General features: G+C 31.7%; 1 protein-coding gene across 6 annotated transcripts in view; it reads right to left on the bottom strand.

Moving 5' to 3' along the window:
- Galnt13 (polypeptide N-acetylgalactosaminyltransferase 13) overlaps positions 1 to 15,651 on the bottom strand; it is a 568,495-nt gene that overhangs the window by 48,520 nt on the left and 504,324 nt on the right. For all 6 annotated transcript variants that reach the window (XM_004835936.3, XM_087196087.1, XM_087196104.1 and 3 more), the window contains one exon: positions 6,231 to 6,370. In XM_004835936.3, the coding sequence (XP_004835993.1) occupies positions 6,231 to 6,370 (140 nt within the window). The remainder of the gene's footprint in view (positions 1 to 6,230; positions 6,371 to 15,651) is intronic.

Here is a 15,651-nt window from a genome sequence, read left to right as displayed (position 1 = left end):
AATAATAATATTAGAATGAATTCCAGTTAAAATAATAGAAATGTGAAGCAAAAAAAAAAAATTCAGGAGATAAAGTAGCTTATTTTGTTCACTGGTTAGTTACCCAGACCGATATTCTTTTTTTTTTTTAGTTCTTTTACTGGTACATTTTAGGTATATAATTCATTTACGCTTATCATTGAGTGTTTGTACCTGTACATGATATATCTTGGTTCTTATTTTCTTTTCTGCATTACCTGTTCACCCTTCACCCACTCTGCCCTTCCCTATTTACATAGATTTAATTTCCTTTTTTTTTTCTTTTTTCATAGTTTTTCTTTTCCCTCTTTTCCTTTCCCCTTCCCTTCCCTTCACTCCTTCATCTTTGGACCTTTTTTCCTATTTCAAATTATCAATTATTGGGCTGGGGATTTAGCTCAGTGGTTCTGGCGCCTGCCTTGCAGACAAAGCGCAAGGTCCCAAGTTTGATCCCTGGTACCAAAAAAAAAAAAATTTTTTTTAATTATCAATTATTCATTTAAATCATTTTAACCCTTGTTTACTCTATCAGTTTCTCACACTAGTGAAACTATTTGGTATTTACACATGTGTATCCTATTTATTTCACTTAAGAGTATGGCCTTGATATGCATCCATTTAGCTATAAATGACTCTAGTTTTTTGTTCTTTATGGCTGAGTAGTACTTCATTTTATATATAAAAAAACCACATTTTCTTTATCCAGTTTCCAGTTGATGGGCACTTGGGCTGCTTCCAAGCTTTAGCTATTATTCACTGTGCTGCTTTAAACATGGGTGCACATATATCACTGTGGTATGATTCTTTTAATTCTTTTGGGAAGATACCCAGCAGGGGAATAGCTGGGTCAAATGGGACCTCTAGTCCTAGTTCTTTGAGTTATCTCCATACTGACTTCCACAGTGGTTGCACCAGCCTCCACTCCCACCAGCAATGGAGAAAGGTTCCTTTCTCCTCACAACCCCAGCAGCATTTGTTATTTGTTGATTTCTTGATAGCAGCCATTCTTTCTAGTGTGAGGTGGAATCTCAGTGCTGTTTTCATCTGCATCTCTTGAATGACAAGTGATGTTGAACATTTTTTCATATATTTGTTTGCTGCTTTTACTTCCTTCAGACCAGCATTCTTTAAGGTTAACTCTGATGAAGACTAACATATTTTGCCTATAAATAGACATACTCTGTTATCCTGGTAGGAAAATTAACAATTACATCCCCAAGACTTTTGGAAAAATAATCATGACTATACCATCCACATGTGTGTAAATCAGCCAAAAGAAGGCTTTCTTACTGCTTATCCTATTAAAGGGTCAAGCACAGTGTGAATCTATAAATAAATCTCCAGACTATCAACAAGGAGGGTAAACCTTTAAAGACTTTAGCTTCTGCATTTTTCAGTGCCTGATTTTACCCTTAAATCTTTCAAGCAGCTTCAATGATGTCTATTTTTAGTTATTACAATTTGGTTTTAAAATATTTTAGAAATACAATGCTATATATGCAAGGTCATTAACAGGTTGCTATAGTTAAAGGATATTAGAAGAAAAGAAAGTGCTGAGGGCTAGTATAAGATGCAAAATTCATAGTCTGGTATCAAAATATCTTCGCCAACATGCAAATGAAAATTATAAACACCAAGACTTAAGTCACTTGGCTCCAGACAACCTTTTCTCCTTCCTTTTGCTTTCTGATAGGTCTGTGTTCCAAATATCTCACACTACGGATTTTTTACTTTTTTGAGACTGCTACCCTGTCATAGCCCCAAGTTTGGGCCAGGATATTCTAAGCCACTTTTCAATCTTGTACTTGAATTAGTCTTTATATGAACAATATCAGAACCTCCCATGTTAAATCTACATAAGCTGAAGGGTTGTGTTAAATCGACATAAGCTTAAGGGGTAGTTAAAAAATTTTGGTCTGCACAGAGCTCAACTTCCTTAATCCATTTTGAGCTGCTTACTGAGTTTAGAAGGCACATACTTCATTAAGTTACTTAAAGGTATTAGTGCAAAGCAATCACATAGCTTTTAACTTCTCATTGGAAATTGCATGTAATTTATGGGCTGGGTAGAGTATTAATTCAATTATTTAAGTAAAATGTAAACATGTAAGAGAGAGAAAACTGAATACCATATTGGCTTCTACATATTCCAATGAAGCAAGGAAATTTATAAATACAAATGTTATAATAGCCATCATATGACAATATTAAATAGAGAGAGGTTTAAAAACAGTGAAGTTTTAGGAATATATACATTGCTAAATGCTAAAACCCTTATTGAAAATTAATAAGGAAGTACAGTAGTATGAATATACCTCAAAAATAATTTTGTTTAATGACAAGTAGCTTGTGCATCTGATACAACATTGAGAATCTAATTATTAGAGAGAAAATGCTTTCTTAAATAAAGAAGATAGCTTTTTGCATTCTTCCAATAATAGTTAATGTAGTTAATGACAGGCAATAAGGAAGAAAAAGCTTTGAATAAATGACTGTTGTCCATTAACAGTTCAACACAAACTCATTATCAAGAAAGATGTCCATCTTAAATTATTTATACATGCCTGCACAAAATTGAATTGAGAAGCAGTGTTTGGTGAATTTGCCCTTCAGTTTCCATGGAAACTGATGCTGGATTGTATTTCTTTAAAGCTGGTTTTAAGGTGGAAAAACACAGCATATTAATACTCAGAAATCTCAAAACAATATATTTCATAGAATTAAAAAATTTATTGGCTTTGTGAAACAATGGCTGATGGCATGCCATACAGCTCATGTATGACACCTTTTATTTCTACTGATTGTTTGATCATCTCTTGTCATCCTCTGCCCATTTGAGTAGAATGGCTTAATAGCAAACATCTTTCTTCATTTAGTCTTGCACCCAGAGAATATAACACAGGATTTAGCTCAAGCTTTTATTTAATAAAAGCATTTTAAATAAATAAATAAATATATATATATATATATATATATAAAATAAAATCAGCTATTTTCTCCCAGTCAAATAAAATATCAAAAATTAGTGTTAGATTTGGAGGTATTTGAAACCTGACTTCAATAATTAACTAGTTATGTGATTCATAGGCCAATCACATAGAGGAGCACATACAGATCAGTTTCCTTATCAGGGAATAACAAAACTCAAGTCAAGGAGTCATTGTTACATAGTGTTATACATATACGTCACCCAGAGCAATTTTTAAGAGAGCAAGAAATCAGTAAATGGCTATAACAGTTATAATAAGCATAACTACTGGGCTACTACTTTGTGCCAGGCATTGTGCTACATGCTCTGTCCCCAATCATCAATAAAACCCCGTATGAGAATATCCATTCTGCTGATAGAGGTACAGAGAGGATACTGGGCACTGCTGAAGTAGGAAATTGTGAGCCCAGAATTTGAACCTTCCTCTGCCTAACTCTAGACCATGAGATTTTTCCAGTATATCATGCTACCTCATGTGGATATGTTTCAAATATCTTGAAAAGTTTAAAGTCTCTCTTTAAAAGTTTTTCACAAAGTATTTCTAGAAATTAAAGTATAGCAACTTGATCCACTACAGAAGATAGCTAATTCAGTATCAATAGGTTGTAGAAAGGAATTTTTCCACACCACATTTTATTTTTACTTTTTAAGGAAGTCAATTAGGTTTCCTTAGTGTAGTGTGGGAAAGCATAAAATTTGTTGTTTAATTTGGAAATAAATATCTCATTCTGGTTCAAAGCCCTGAGTCTCAGGATTCACCTAGTGGTCCAAGGGAATTTGCAAAAAGTCCTTTTTGATGGTTTCTGGTCTTTGTTTAGCCCCTGGCCACACAAACTTTTTGGAAAAAAAGAAATTATCATTTAGTCATTTGTGTTCATTGTCAACAATGAGAGAAATACTTTATTACAAGAAGAGAAACACATCTTTCTTCTAAGGGTTTTGTGAGGTGTGTGGTTAAACACACTCCACAAAACAGAGTGTTAGGTATTTTATCACAGATCTTCAGTGGATTGCAATGCAAAGGTTATTTTATTTTAAAATCACTCTCATAAAAGCTGTGTGTTGAATATAAATCCTTGTGATATCAGCACTCACATGGGTATATCATATTTTAGAAAAAACAGCAAAAATACTCCTTAGTAGAGGTAAACAAATAGCAGTAACAAAATAATATTCTGAAAACCTACCTATATGACAACAGCAGGCTTATAAACATTTTAACTGATAAATTATATCAAACAATTAAAGCAGAAAAAAGAAGGAACACTTCTCCCCTCATTCTAGGGAATCAACATTGTGCTAATCCTAAAACTGGATAAAGATAATAGAAGAAAAAAGTATGAACATAGATAGAAATTTATTTAACAAAACAAACTCTTACAAGTCAGATCTGGCAGTATGTAGAACGTTGTTTTATTATAGGGATGGCAGTGTTGGTTCAGCATTGGAAGATCCACCCCCAAAAGTCATCATTTTAACAGAGGAAAGGAAAAAGCCATATGATCTTGTCACTAGTTGGAGAAAGAGTACTGGACTAAATTCTATACCTGTTCATGGTAAAAGCTATCAGGAGACTAGAAGTAGAACAGAACTTTCTCAACAGATTAAAGACATGTACTCCATACTTCCAGCGAGAACGCCTTATATAAATGGAGAAGATACAATGCTTTCTCCCTAAGGTGGGGAACAAGGGCAGATATGCTTACTCTTTATCTGTCCATTAAACTTTGAAACCTAGTCCCCACCAAAATAGTCTGGCAATAAAATGACACAACTAGGATAGGATTGGCATGGCAGAAGCAAAATCTTTATATGTAGATGAAATGATCATCTACAGAGAAAATACTAAGAAATTTCTAGGAGCTCCTAGAACTTGTATTTGAATTTAGCAGAACTAGAAAACACAAGGTACATATAAAAAATAATATGAGGCAGGACTGTCTATAGTCACATACATAGAAAGTATAAGTCAGTGTTATTACACACAGAACTTTTCACTACTGTTCAGATTACACATGTGAACTGAAATTTCTATAAATAAATATTGACACAGTTAAGGAGGAACTAGAGATTTTTCTGTAAGGGTGGATAAAGCATACAAAGTAGTCATTAAAAACAATTCAGTGAGGGTTCCATCTAGGTCAAGCATTTTTTCTTTCATTGTTTTCTACTTTATTACACATAAATGTGTTTATAATGTCTCAGAGCAGTAAACAGTGTGATCAAAAAAGTAATATATGGAGCCATATAAATTGCTAGATAGTCTACCATCTTGGCCTACAAATGTGGCAACTTAAAACAAACGTCATGCATAATTAATAAATTATTTGCCATATGCATTGTATTATTGCTGGTGAAATGCTTTTATCAGCACTAATATTAAATTAACTTTGACTCAGAAAGCTAATCTCTTGAGAAATTATTAGTATGGAGCATATAATTAAAAGGATAAATCATTCTTATTTTGAGCCTCTAAATACATATTAATATGTGTTATAGAGCTATGAGGAAGCCATTTGTATACTACTAAATAAAATATTTTGGAAAAATGATATAGATAAATGAAAGTCTTATCATTTTTATAAAATACCAACACACGACTTTCAGTATTCATACTTTCTCATGTGTGTATGAAGTTTTCCAGAGTATTTCAACTGATTGCATCATATTTTAATAGGCTAAATATCAAAGCACATATGAAAATACAACTGTCTCCTATTAAGCAGACTTTAGCACAGTTTACAAAAATATAAAAGATTTTGGTCTGAGTATTTTCACTATTTGATTTTGATTTAAAAACATATTTATTTTTTAAAAAGTTTTATTTATATTATGATGCAATTGATTATTACATTGTTTTAATGAATTATAAAATTTTTAACTCAGTTTTAGTTTCAAATATTAATATTTCTAACTCACGTAAACAAAAAGCTCTTTGGAGTTCACGAAATATTTTAAGAGTTAATATTTGTAAGACCAAAAGTTTTAGAAATGTATGTAGAGGAACAAGAAAACATTATTTCTTCAGTTTAAAAATTTCCCCTTACTTTTACAGTTCCCTACAATTAGGATCCTTTTTGTCCTTGAAAAATAAAGTCATCTAAATAGATCTATTTAAAAAGCCTTACAGCATTTTATTCAGTACATGAAAAAATAGTAAGCTCTTTAGAAATTGCTCCATTTGCAAAATACATTTATAACAACCAAAATAAATAATTCATACCTCACCAAGTGAGTAATAACGTCTCGGGATCTGGGAGTCAGGATAGATGTTTTCTAGGTACCAAGAAAAGGGCTTACACTTCAGATTTTCTCTTAGTGTTTTTCTGACTGACACATCTCCATAATCCACTTTGACAACACCTGGAATTTTTCAGAGAAACACAAATCAGTTTGTGCTATTTTCATTTCAGCAGTTTCACTCTGTTTACTTTGCTAGCAATTTTTGTCTCTATAATTATAATCCCATCAAATTCAATTGCATGTGCAGCTGTTACTACACTGATTTTCTTAGTACCATCCAATTAGTACATTAAATAGACATTAAAAAACAGTTCTTCCATTGGTTATGACTTTTGAAATGCAAATATTTATCACAAAGTATTTATAATTCATGGATTCAATAATTATCAGCTAAATATAAATTGTTATCAATTTAGTGTCTCATAATCAAAGCTTAACTGAATTATGTGTCTGTTTTTCTTTAATAAAATTTTCAAGATTTTTGTTAATGCTTATTTATTCACCATGTGTATATTTTATGAGAAATTTATATAAATATAATCCTCACAATGATGGCAGATGTATTTTAACTTTCCTTTCTTCTTGAATTTCTTTCCCATCTATGATACCTACTTGATTTTTTCTTCATTGATTTTTGTTTGATTTTATATTATGGATTACTAAATACCATGTCAAATCCTTGGAAAAGTTGGTAAGTGAACAAGAAAAAATTCATATATGTATACTAAATTGTTTAATTTTATTTCATATAATAGCAAAATATTTGAAATCAAAATAAATATTTGCATTGAAGATCATAAGTGGTGTTTTTAAGAAATTAAAATAATTTGTCTAATTTTTATGTAAAGGCTATGGTAACATGATTCATTTTTATCAATTCTAAAAATGACATTTGACTCAAATGATTAAATAACTATTACAAGTTAGTAATTATTTCTTAGATTATTTTGAAAAGACTTCAATGTTTAACACAATTTTTTAAGGCCAATAAGTAGCCACATGCTGGTGGGGGCAAGCCTAGGAGCAATGACTTAGTATTTGGAAAATTCTGTTACATACAAGCAGCAAAGCTAATTAATCATTACATAAAATAAGGAGCAATTATTTAAGAAAGCTAAATATCTGTAGTTAATCTCATTATTATGTCATTATTTTCAAAACTTTTTTACTTAACAGCTCCAACTCCTTTTCATCTTCACAGTTTTTTGTTGTTTTTTTTTTTAAGATTGAATGCCATAGTTTTGTTAGAAAGCATTTTGGTGATACTTAAGCAGCAAAATCATTTCTGTCCAGAAGAAAATATTGATTTTCCTAGCTGGTATTTGGACAGAAAACAACAACATCTTTGAGGTGTTTAAACAGATGAGTATTTGCTTTTAAAATTTCTCCATCCAGAATTTCCTATGTGAAGTGCAATCTACAAATGAAGAGGCTGGAAAATAATTTTGTATTTACATAATTGCTAAAATAATATCATAATATGTTGTATCTACAGTTGAAATGATCAGAATACATTATCCTCAAAATTTACATATACATATATATGTATATATATATATCAGGTATAGACAAAAAACACTGTACCCTAAGAAAGCTTACTTCTAAAGTTAGTTTTACTGCTCTGGTTTCATTTTTGAGGTACATGAATTTAATTGAGATGAAATATTTAATATCAGAATTCTTCCTTTTCCCTCAAGCTAAAATTTAATTGTCCTGGCCTCAGAATATTTTCCTATAGGTGTTTTATGAGTGGTTTTCTGACTGGAAGGCATGTTTGAAGATTCATTTATATATCATTTTATAACATCTCAGAGAAAACATTAGTTGTGGAGACAGGATTTGGCAAAGGGTGATTGGTGGAGGATAATAGAACTTACTAAGGAAACCAAAACTTTTTTTAAAGGTATAGGGCATCTTACTTGCCCTGGCCAAGTATTTTAGGGAAAGAAGCATTCTCAACACTAGAAGACACTCTGAAGCCTTCTTTACTTCTACTACAGGGACCAGGACCAAGGAACCCTTGGAACTCAGTGGATACAACTACAAGATTGCAGGACCTTTCTTGTGCTTTTATGATTTAGTGACTGTGAAGTAGAGCCCGAATCAGTCTATTTAGATCTGTGGCTGGAAATAGCATTTCATTTGTTTCCCAAATTCTTATCTGCAAACCAGATCTCTAGTATGTAGTTCCAGCAACTTTACTGGGATCTCAAATAGGTATCACCTAGATGTCTTCAAAAGTACATACAGGTTATCATTGATCTTCAGAAAGGGATGAAAATAAAAAGCAACTAGCATAAAACTTTATTCACTGAAATTATTGCAGAATATTTACCAAATATAGAAAATAAGAGGGATACTCTGGTACTGGAATTATTTAGAACCCACCATAGACATAACCAAAAAAGAACCTCTCCATGATATATCATACTGAAGATGCCAGAACAAAAAGAAAATACTAAAAGTTGTTAGAAGTGCTAAATTACCTATAAGATCAAACCCATAAGAATAGTAACAGATTTATCAACACAATCCTTAAATATCAGGAGAGAATGGAATGAAGTTTTGCAAACCTTAAAGAAATTGATGCTAACCCAGATTACTATACCCTATGTCTGTCCTTCAAAATTGAAGGAGAAATAAAGACTTTCTGTGATAGCAATAGACTATAGAAAACAATGACTACCAAGTCAGTACTTTAGAAAATATTTATAGAAATCCTAAACAGAGACAAAAAGGACAAGAACATCCAAAAATCCAAGGAAAAGAGCAAATATCACTGTGATAGTAGCCAAATGCATGGAAAATACAAAGAAATCAAGTACTGGAAAAACAATAAAATGACAAGACTCAGTACATATGTTTGAATAATAACAGTCAATGTAAATAATCTTAACTCTCCAATTAAAGACACACCCTGGCACATTGGATTAAAAAAAGATCCAACTATATATTGACTACAAGACACATACCTTATCCCCAAAGCCACACAAAGAATAAAAACAAAAGGATGGAAAATGAGAGAGTCCAAGAAGTAGGAACCTGAAGGCAAGCAGGAGGAGCTATTCTATTTTCTGATGAAGTTGTCTTCAAAATAGATAGATATATCTATTTTGAATAGATAAAGAATAGATAAAGAAGGTCAATGCGTATTGGTAAAAGGAATGATTCACTAAGAGATATAACAATTATAAATATATATGCAATAAATATAAGCATACTAGTTTCACAAAACAAAAACTTCTTCACATAAAAATATAGATAGATCCAATACAATTACAGAAGGGCACTTCAATATCCCACTCTCACAAATGGGTCAGCCAGTCAAAAAATCAACAAATCGTTGAACCATTACATAGAACAGTATATTTAGTAGACATCTATAGACTGCTTCATCAAATAATAGCAACATAAATTCTTTTCAGCAGCCGAAAAAGCTTTCTCAATAACAGAACATATTTTAGGTCATAAAGCTTGTCTTAATAAATACAAAAGAACTAAAATAAATGCATACATCATATTTGATCAGAATTGGATGAAACCAGTAATCAGCAAAAGCTAACCAAAGAAGAGACACAAACACATTCATATTAAATAATACACTCTTGGAGAATCAATGGGTCATGGAAGAAACCAGAGAAGAAATTTTAAATTTCATACAATCAAATGACAATTGAAACACAATATATCAGAACCCATGAGACATAATGAAGTTCTAAAAATGGAGTTGACTGCTACAAATGCCTACAATGGAAAAATAGCAGTACCAAATACATAATCTAATGATGCATCTCTAGATCCTAGAAAAACACAACCCAAAACCCAGAAGAGTAAAAAAAAGAAGAAATTATCAAGATTAGAGCTGAAATTGATACAAAAAATAACATAATGTAAAGGCTAATTCACTAAAAAAATGCTTCTTTGAAAAGAGAAGCAAGATTGATAAACCCTTATCCAATCTTACCAAAAGAGAGGACCTAAGTCAAACAAATTAGAACTGGAAAAAAGAATAAAATTACAGCAGGTATCACTGAAATCCTGAGGATTATTTGAAACAATTTAAAAAAGTTCTAACCAACAAATTGAAGAATCTAGAAGAAATGGATACATTTCTAGACATATATGACTTACCAAATGTGAATGAAGAAGATATAAAAATCCTGAACAATCAATAACATTGATGCAATAATAAAAACTCTACCAACAATGAAAGGCACACAAGTTCTGGTAAACTTAAGAGAAGGACCATTGCCAATACTTCTCAAACTTTTGCATATAATTGAAAGTGAAAGAATGCTTTCAAACTCATTCCATGAAAGTAGCATTATCCTGATATCAAAACTGATAAGAATCCAACAAAAAGTAAACTAATGGCCCATATTGTTGAAGAACTTCAATGAAAAAGGCCTCAATAAGATACTTGCAAACAGAATTCAACAGTACATTAAAATGATCATTCACCATGCATGACCAAATGGGCTTCATCCCAGGGATATAAGGATAGTTCAATATATATGTCAATAATTGTAATACACAATATAAATGAAGGATAGTTATATCACACGACCATCTCAATAGATGCAGAAAAAGCTTCAACAAAATTCAGTATCCCATCATGATGAAAACCCTATCAAAAATAAGCACAGAAGGACCTTATCTTAAAATGATAAAAGTCATCACCAACCAACATCATTCTGAATGGGGAAAACAAAAGCATTGTTTCTGAAATCAGCAATGAAACAAGAATGTCTATTCTCACTACTGTTGTTCAATACAGTACTTGAAACTTTCAATCGGGCCAGAGAAAGAAGTAAAAGGAACAAAAATAGGAAAGGAAGAAGTTAAATTATTCCTATTTGGAGATGACAGATTCTTTACAAAAAAATAGCTCAAAAAAACTCTAGCAGAAGACTTCCAGATCTGAAAAATTTAGTAGTCACAGGATAGAAAATAAACACACAAAAATTAATAGTGTTTTTGTACACTAGTAATGATCCCACCAAAAAGAAAAATCAGGAAAACAATTCCACTCTTGATAGCTTCAAAAAAATAAAGACCTAGGAATCAACCTGAACATAAAAATTATAGAATTCTGAACAAAGAAATTAAAGAGGGCATTAGAAATTGGCAAGTCAACGATTGTTGGACTGAGAAAATTAATATTGTTTATATGACCATATTACCAAAAACAATCAATAGATTCATGCAATTTCTACTTAAACACCAACAATATTCTTCACAAAACTAGAAAAAAACCCCTAAAATTCATATGGAACAGGGAACTATAATCAAAACAATTCTGAGCAAAAAAGACAAAGCAGGAAGCATAGCAGATTTTAAGTTATACTACAAAGTTAGAAGGAAAAAAAATGGTACTGGCACAAAAAAAGTGGACACATAGACCAATGGACTGGAACAGAAACAACCCCAGGCATATATAGTCATCTGATTTTTGACACAGGGACCAAAAGTATACTTTGGAGAGTAGACAGCCTCTTCAACAAATGATGCTCAGGAAAACTGTTATTCATATGCAGACAATGGAAACTAGATCCCTATTTCTCATTCTGTACTAAAATATAATCATAATGGATCAAAGATCTAAATGTTAAAACAGAAACATATGATCTGCTGGAAGATAAAATAGATACTAATTTTGAAGACACAGGCATAGGCAAGGAATTTTTGAACAGAAACCCAATGGTACAAGAAATATTGCTGCAAATCAAAATGGGTTCATATCAAATTAAAAAGCTTCTGGACAGCAAAGAAAACAACAAACAAAGGGAAGAGACAACCTACAGAATGAGAAAAAGTTTTGCCAGCAATTATTCAGAAGACTAACATCTAGAATGTATAAAGAACTCGAAAAAAATAGATTCCTCAAAATAAAAGATCCAATGAAAATACTGGGCAACAAAAATGAATAGATATTTTTCAGAAGAAGTACAAATGGTCAATAAATACAGTACATGAAAAAATGTTCAACATTGCTAGCTATTAGAGGAATGCAAATTAAAACAACTTTGCAATCACATCTTACCCCAGAAAGAATGACTGTCATAGACAAAGTCTAGTAATTACAAATACTGGTGGGGATGTGGGAGAAAAGAAACTCTTCTCCAGTGGAGAGAAGGAAAATTAGTATAATCACTATGTAAATCAATGTAGAGCTTCCTAAAAAAACTAAAAATAGAAATTCCATTTGACCTAGCTCTCCCCCTTCTAAACATCTTCCCCAGGAGATTAAAATTATCCTATTATTATGATAAGTGTATACCCGTGTTTTTAGCAGCACAATTTATAATTTGCAAGATCTTGGAAGCAGCATATATGTCCATCAACAGATGAATAGATTAAAAAAATCATACTTATACACAATAGAAAGATAAACTCTACCATAAAGAGAGGTAAACTTGAGGAACTTGTAGGTAAATTAATGTGACTTGAGAACATAATGTTAAGTGAAATAAATGAGACACACAAGATTAAATATCACTTGGTTTCTCTTATAAGAGAAAATCAAGGTATATAAATGCAAATGTGGAGCAAAATGGAAGACAAATAGGAAGGGGGAGAGTTTCAGGTGATTACATAAATTTCCTATTCTGTTGTTTCAAAAATATTTTAATATATGTTAATTTGTTTCATTTATACTAGTTTCTCCAAGTTCATTGAAAATAAAGTGTTGAACTAATATCTTTTTATTTCTTCTTTGTAAGAGTGAGGATTTTTGTCGGTCTTGTACTCTACTTTGAAGATAACAATATACAATGTATTAAAGATTATTATTCTTTATTATTTTGTTTTAAATTTTGTTTAATTTTTTCATAAAGTTGGAAAAGAAAAATAAGTAAACAAAAATTAGACATAACATAGTAACTGACCCTATTTAGCATCAATACAAATTAAATTGTGTGTTCATACACAGACACACAGCATTGAGTTGTCAGTGATTTTAATCTTTCCCTTTCTACATTACTGAATTCTCTTTTAAATTTTTCTATAATTAATATCAAAACTAAATCTTAAAAATATTACAGAAAGTAATTTTTTTTCAGTATTGGAAATCGAATTTAGGACCTTGCGGTTGCAAGGCAGGAGAGGCACCACTGAGCTAAATCCCCGGCCCAGAAAGTAATTTTTAAAAGAAATGAATAGTTATTGTCTGTACCTCATGGGAGAATCTTTATCATCTAATCTGCTAATGATACTAAAATTAAAGTTATACTGTAATATTTTTTAAAAATAGATCTAAGACCTACATATAAAAATAGAAACTGATTTTGCTGGAAGACAAAGCCATAGGCACAAGCAAAGACTTGCTAAACCAAGCTTTATTAGTATATGAAATAATATCAAGAATCAACAAATGGGACTATATCAAATGCAAAAGCTTCTGCATAGCAAAGAAAGCAACTGTCAGAGGAAAAGACAATCCACAGATTCAAAAGCAATTCTTGCCAGTTACTCACATATATATATGCATATATATATGTATATATATAAACTTCAAACTTCACCCACTTAAAACAACTCAATTAAAAATGATCTAATGAAGTGAATAGACACTTCTAAAAAGAAGTGCAAATGGCCAATAGTACCCCCAAAATATTGAACATTTTTAGCTAGTAGGGGAATGCAAATCAAAGCAGTACTGAAATTCCATAATATCTCAGAATGACTATCATCAAAAACACAAAAAACAGCAAATGGAGTCAAGGACATGGGAAAAAAGGAATCCCTCTACATATTAGAAGGACTGTGAACTAGTACAACTGTCAGCAATCAATATGGAGAAACCTTAGAAAACTAAAGCTAGAAATGGCATTTGATGCAGCTACACCTCTCCTGGGTCATTCCTGAAAGAATTACTGATATCATACTATAGCAATACATGCATACTCATCTTTAGAGCAACACAATTCATAATAGCTAAGCTCAGGAGAAAGCCCAGATGCCTGTCAACAGTTAAATGGGTGTTATGGTTTGTATCTAGATGTCCCCCCAAAGCCTTCTGCAGATGAGGTGGGACTTTCTATTCAAGAGGAAGTTGAATCTAGAATGTGATGCTGGGGTCAAGGTTGTATGATAACTAAACCACTACACATGAGTGATTAGTTTGGCACCGCCCTAATCCTGGTAGTCTAAATCAGATAAAAGAAGCAGAAAGATGCATTAAATTCTATCTTGTTGCCTTTGCTACTGTGTGGACACCTTGTTGTTTCTCCTCTGCAATGCCTGTTTGTCATCCCTGCCTTAGAGTCAGCTGATTATGGACCGAAACCTCTACAAACTGTAAGCCAAATAAACCCCTTCCCCTACGAGAGAAGTAACTAACACCATGGGGAAAGAAACTGTGGTGTATATACCCATTGGAAAACCATTCAGCCATAAAGAAGAATGAAATCGTGTTATTTCCAGGAAAACAGATAGAACTTGAGACCATAATGCTAAGAAAAATAAATCAAATACAAAAAAGTTAAATATTGCATGATTTTTTCTATATAAGAAATTTTAAATAAATAAATAAAAATAAAGGAAGATGGCAGTAAACATGTTACACAGTTTAAATCAAGAATATATTGTTTTGAAGTTTTGTAAACCATACAAAATGGAAGATCATCTGTTAATTTATTATTCACTTTGAAAAATTCTCTTCAGAAATGCTTTATAAAGATCTGCACCTCTAAAATAATAATAAGAGCACATTTTTGGGTTTTCTTTTACATGTGTATGCTTTTGAAAATGGTGCTCAGAATGAAACTCAGAGCCTAGTACATGCTAGGCAAACACTCACCACTGAGCTACAACCCCAGCGCTTGTCCTGTTTTCCTCCTCCTCTTCTTCTTCTTCTCTTTCTCCTATCTTTTTACTTAGTTCTTTTTTTTATTGGTACATGTTTGTAGTATACAATGATTATATTCATCATAGGAAGCTAGTACAAATGCATAATGTTTCTTAATTCTTTTTTTTAACCCCCTTTCCTTTCTTCCCTCCCCTCCTCCCCAGACCCTGCATTTTTAAGCCAACTAGCAATTATTTTATTGTAAAGTATCCAATTGGCATACTGTGTTAGAAGCTTAGCAGATTACCTAGAATTATTTTTTAAATTTTAAGCTACTCTTCTAAGCCACCATATTAATTTATCCATTCTTTATGCCCACACAAGTTACTCACATTCCTAAACTTTCATTAGGATGTCACTAGACAGAGCTACATTAAAGGCTGATGGCCCATTCCTGATAACAATACATAAAGATTATCTGTTGCATTTATTATTTACTATTATGACTGAAATTTTATCTTAATGGACTAAAAATAAGATAATTAATTTTACAAATATCAGCTTCTATGGAAAGGTATGTCACACAGAAGAACCAAATATCTGACTCATCTCA

This window comes from Heterocephalus glaber, unplaced genomic scaffold (genome assembly GCF_053883595.1).
Source record: "Heterocephalus glaber isolate CG9 unplaced genomic scaffold, H.glaber_assembly_v1.0 deba00000347, whole genome shotgun sequence".
In the NCBI taxonomy this organism is placed as follows: Eukaryota; Metazoa; Chordata; class Mammalia; order Rodentia; family Bathyergidae; genus Heterocephalus; species Heterocephalus glaber.
This window is presented reverse-complemented; position numbering and strand designations above follow the sequence as displayed.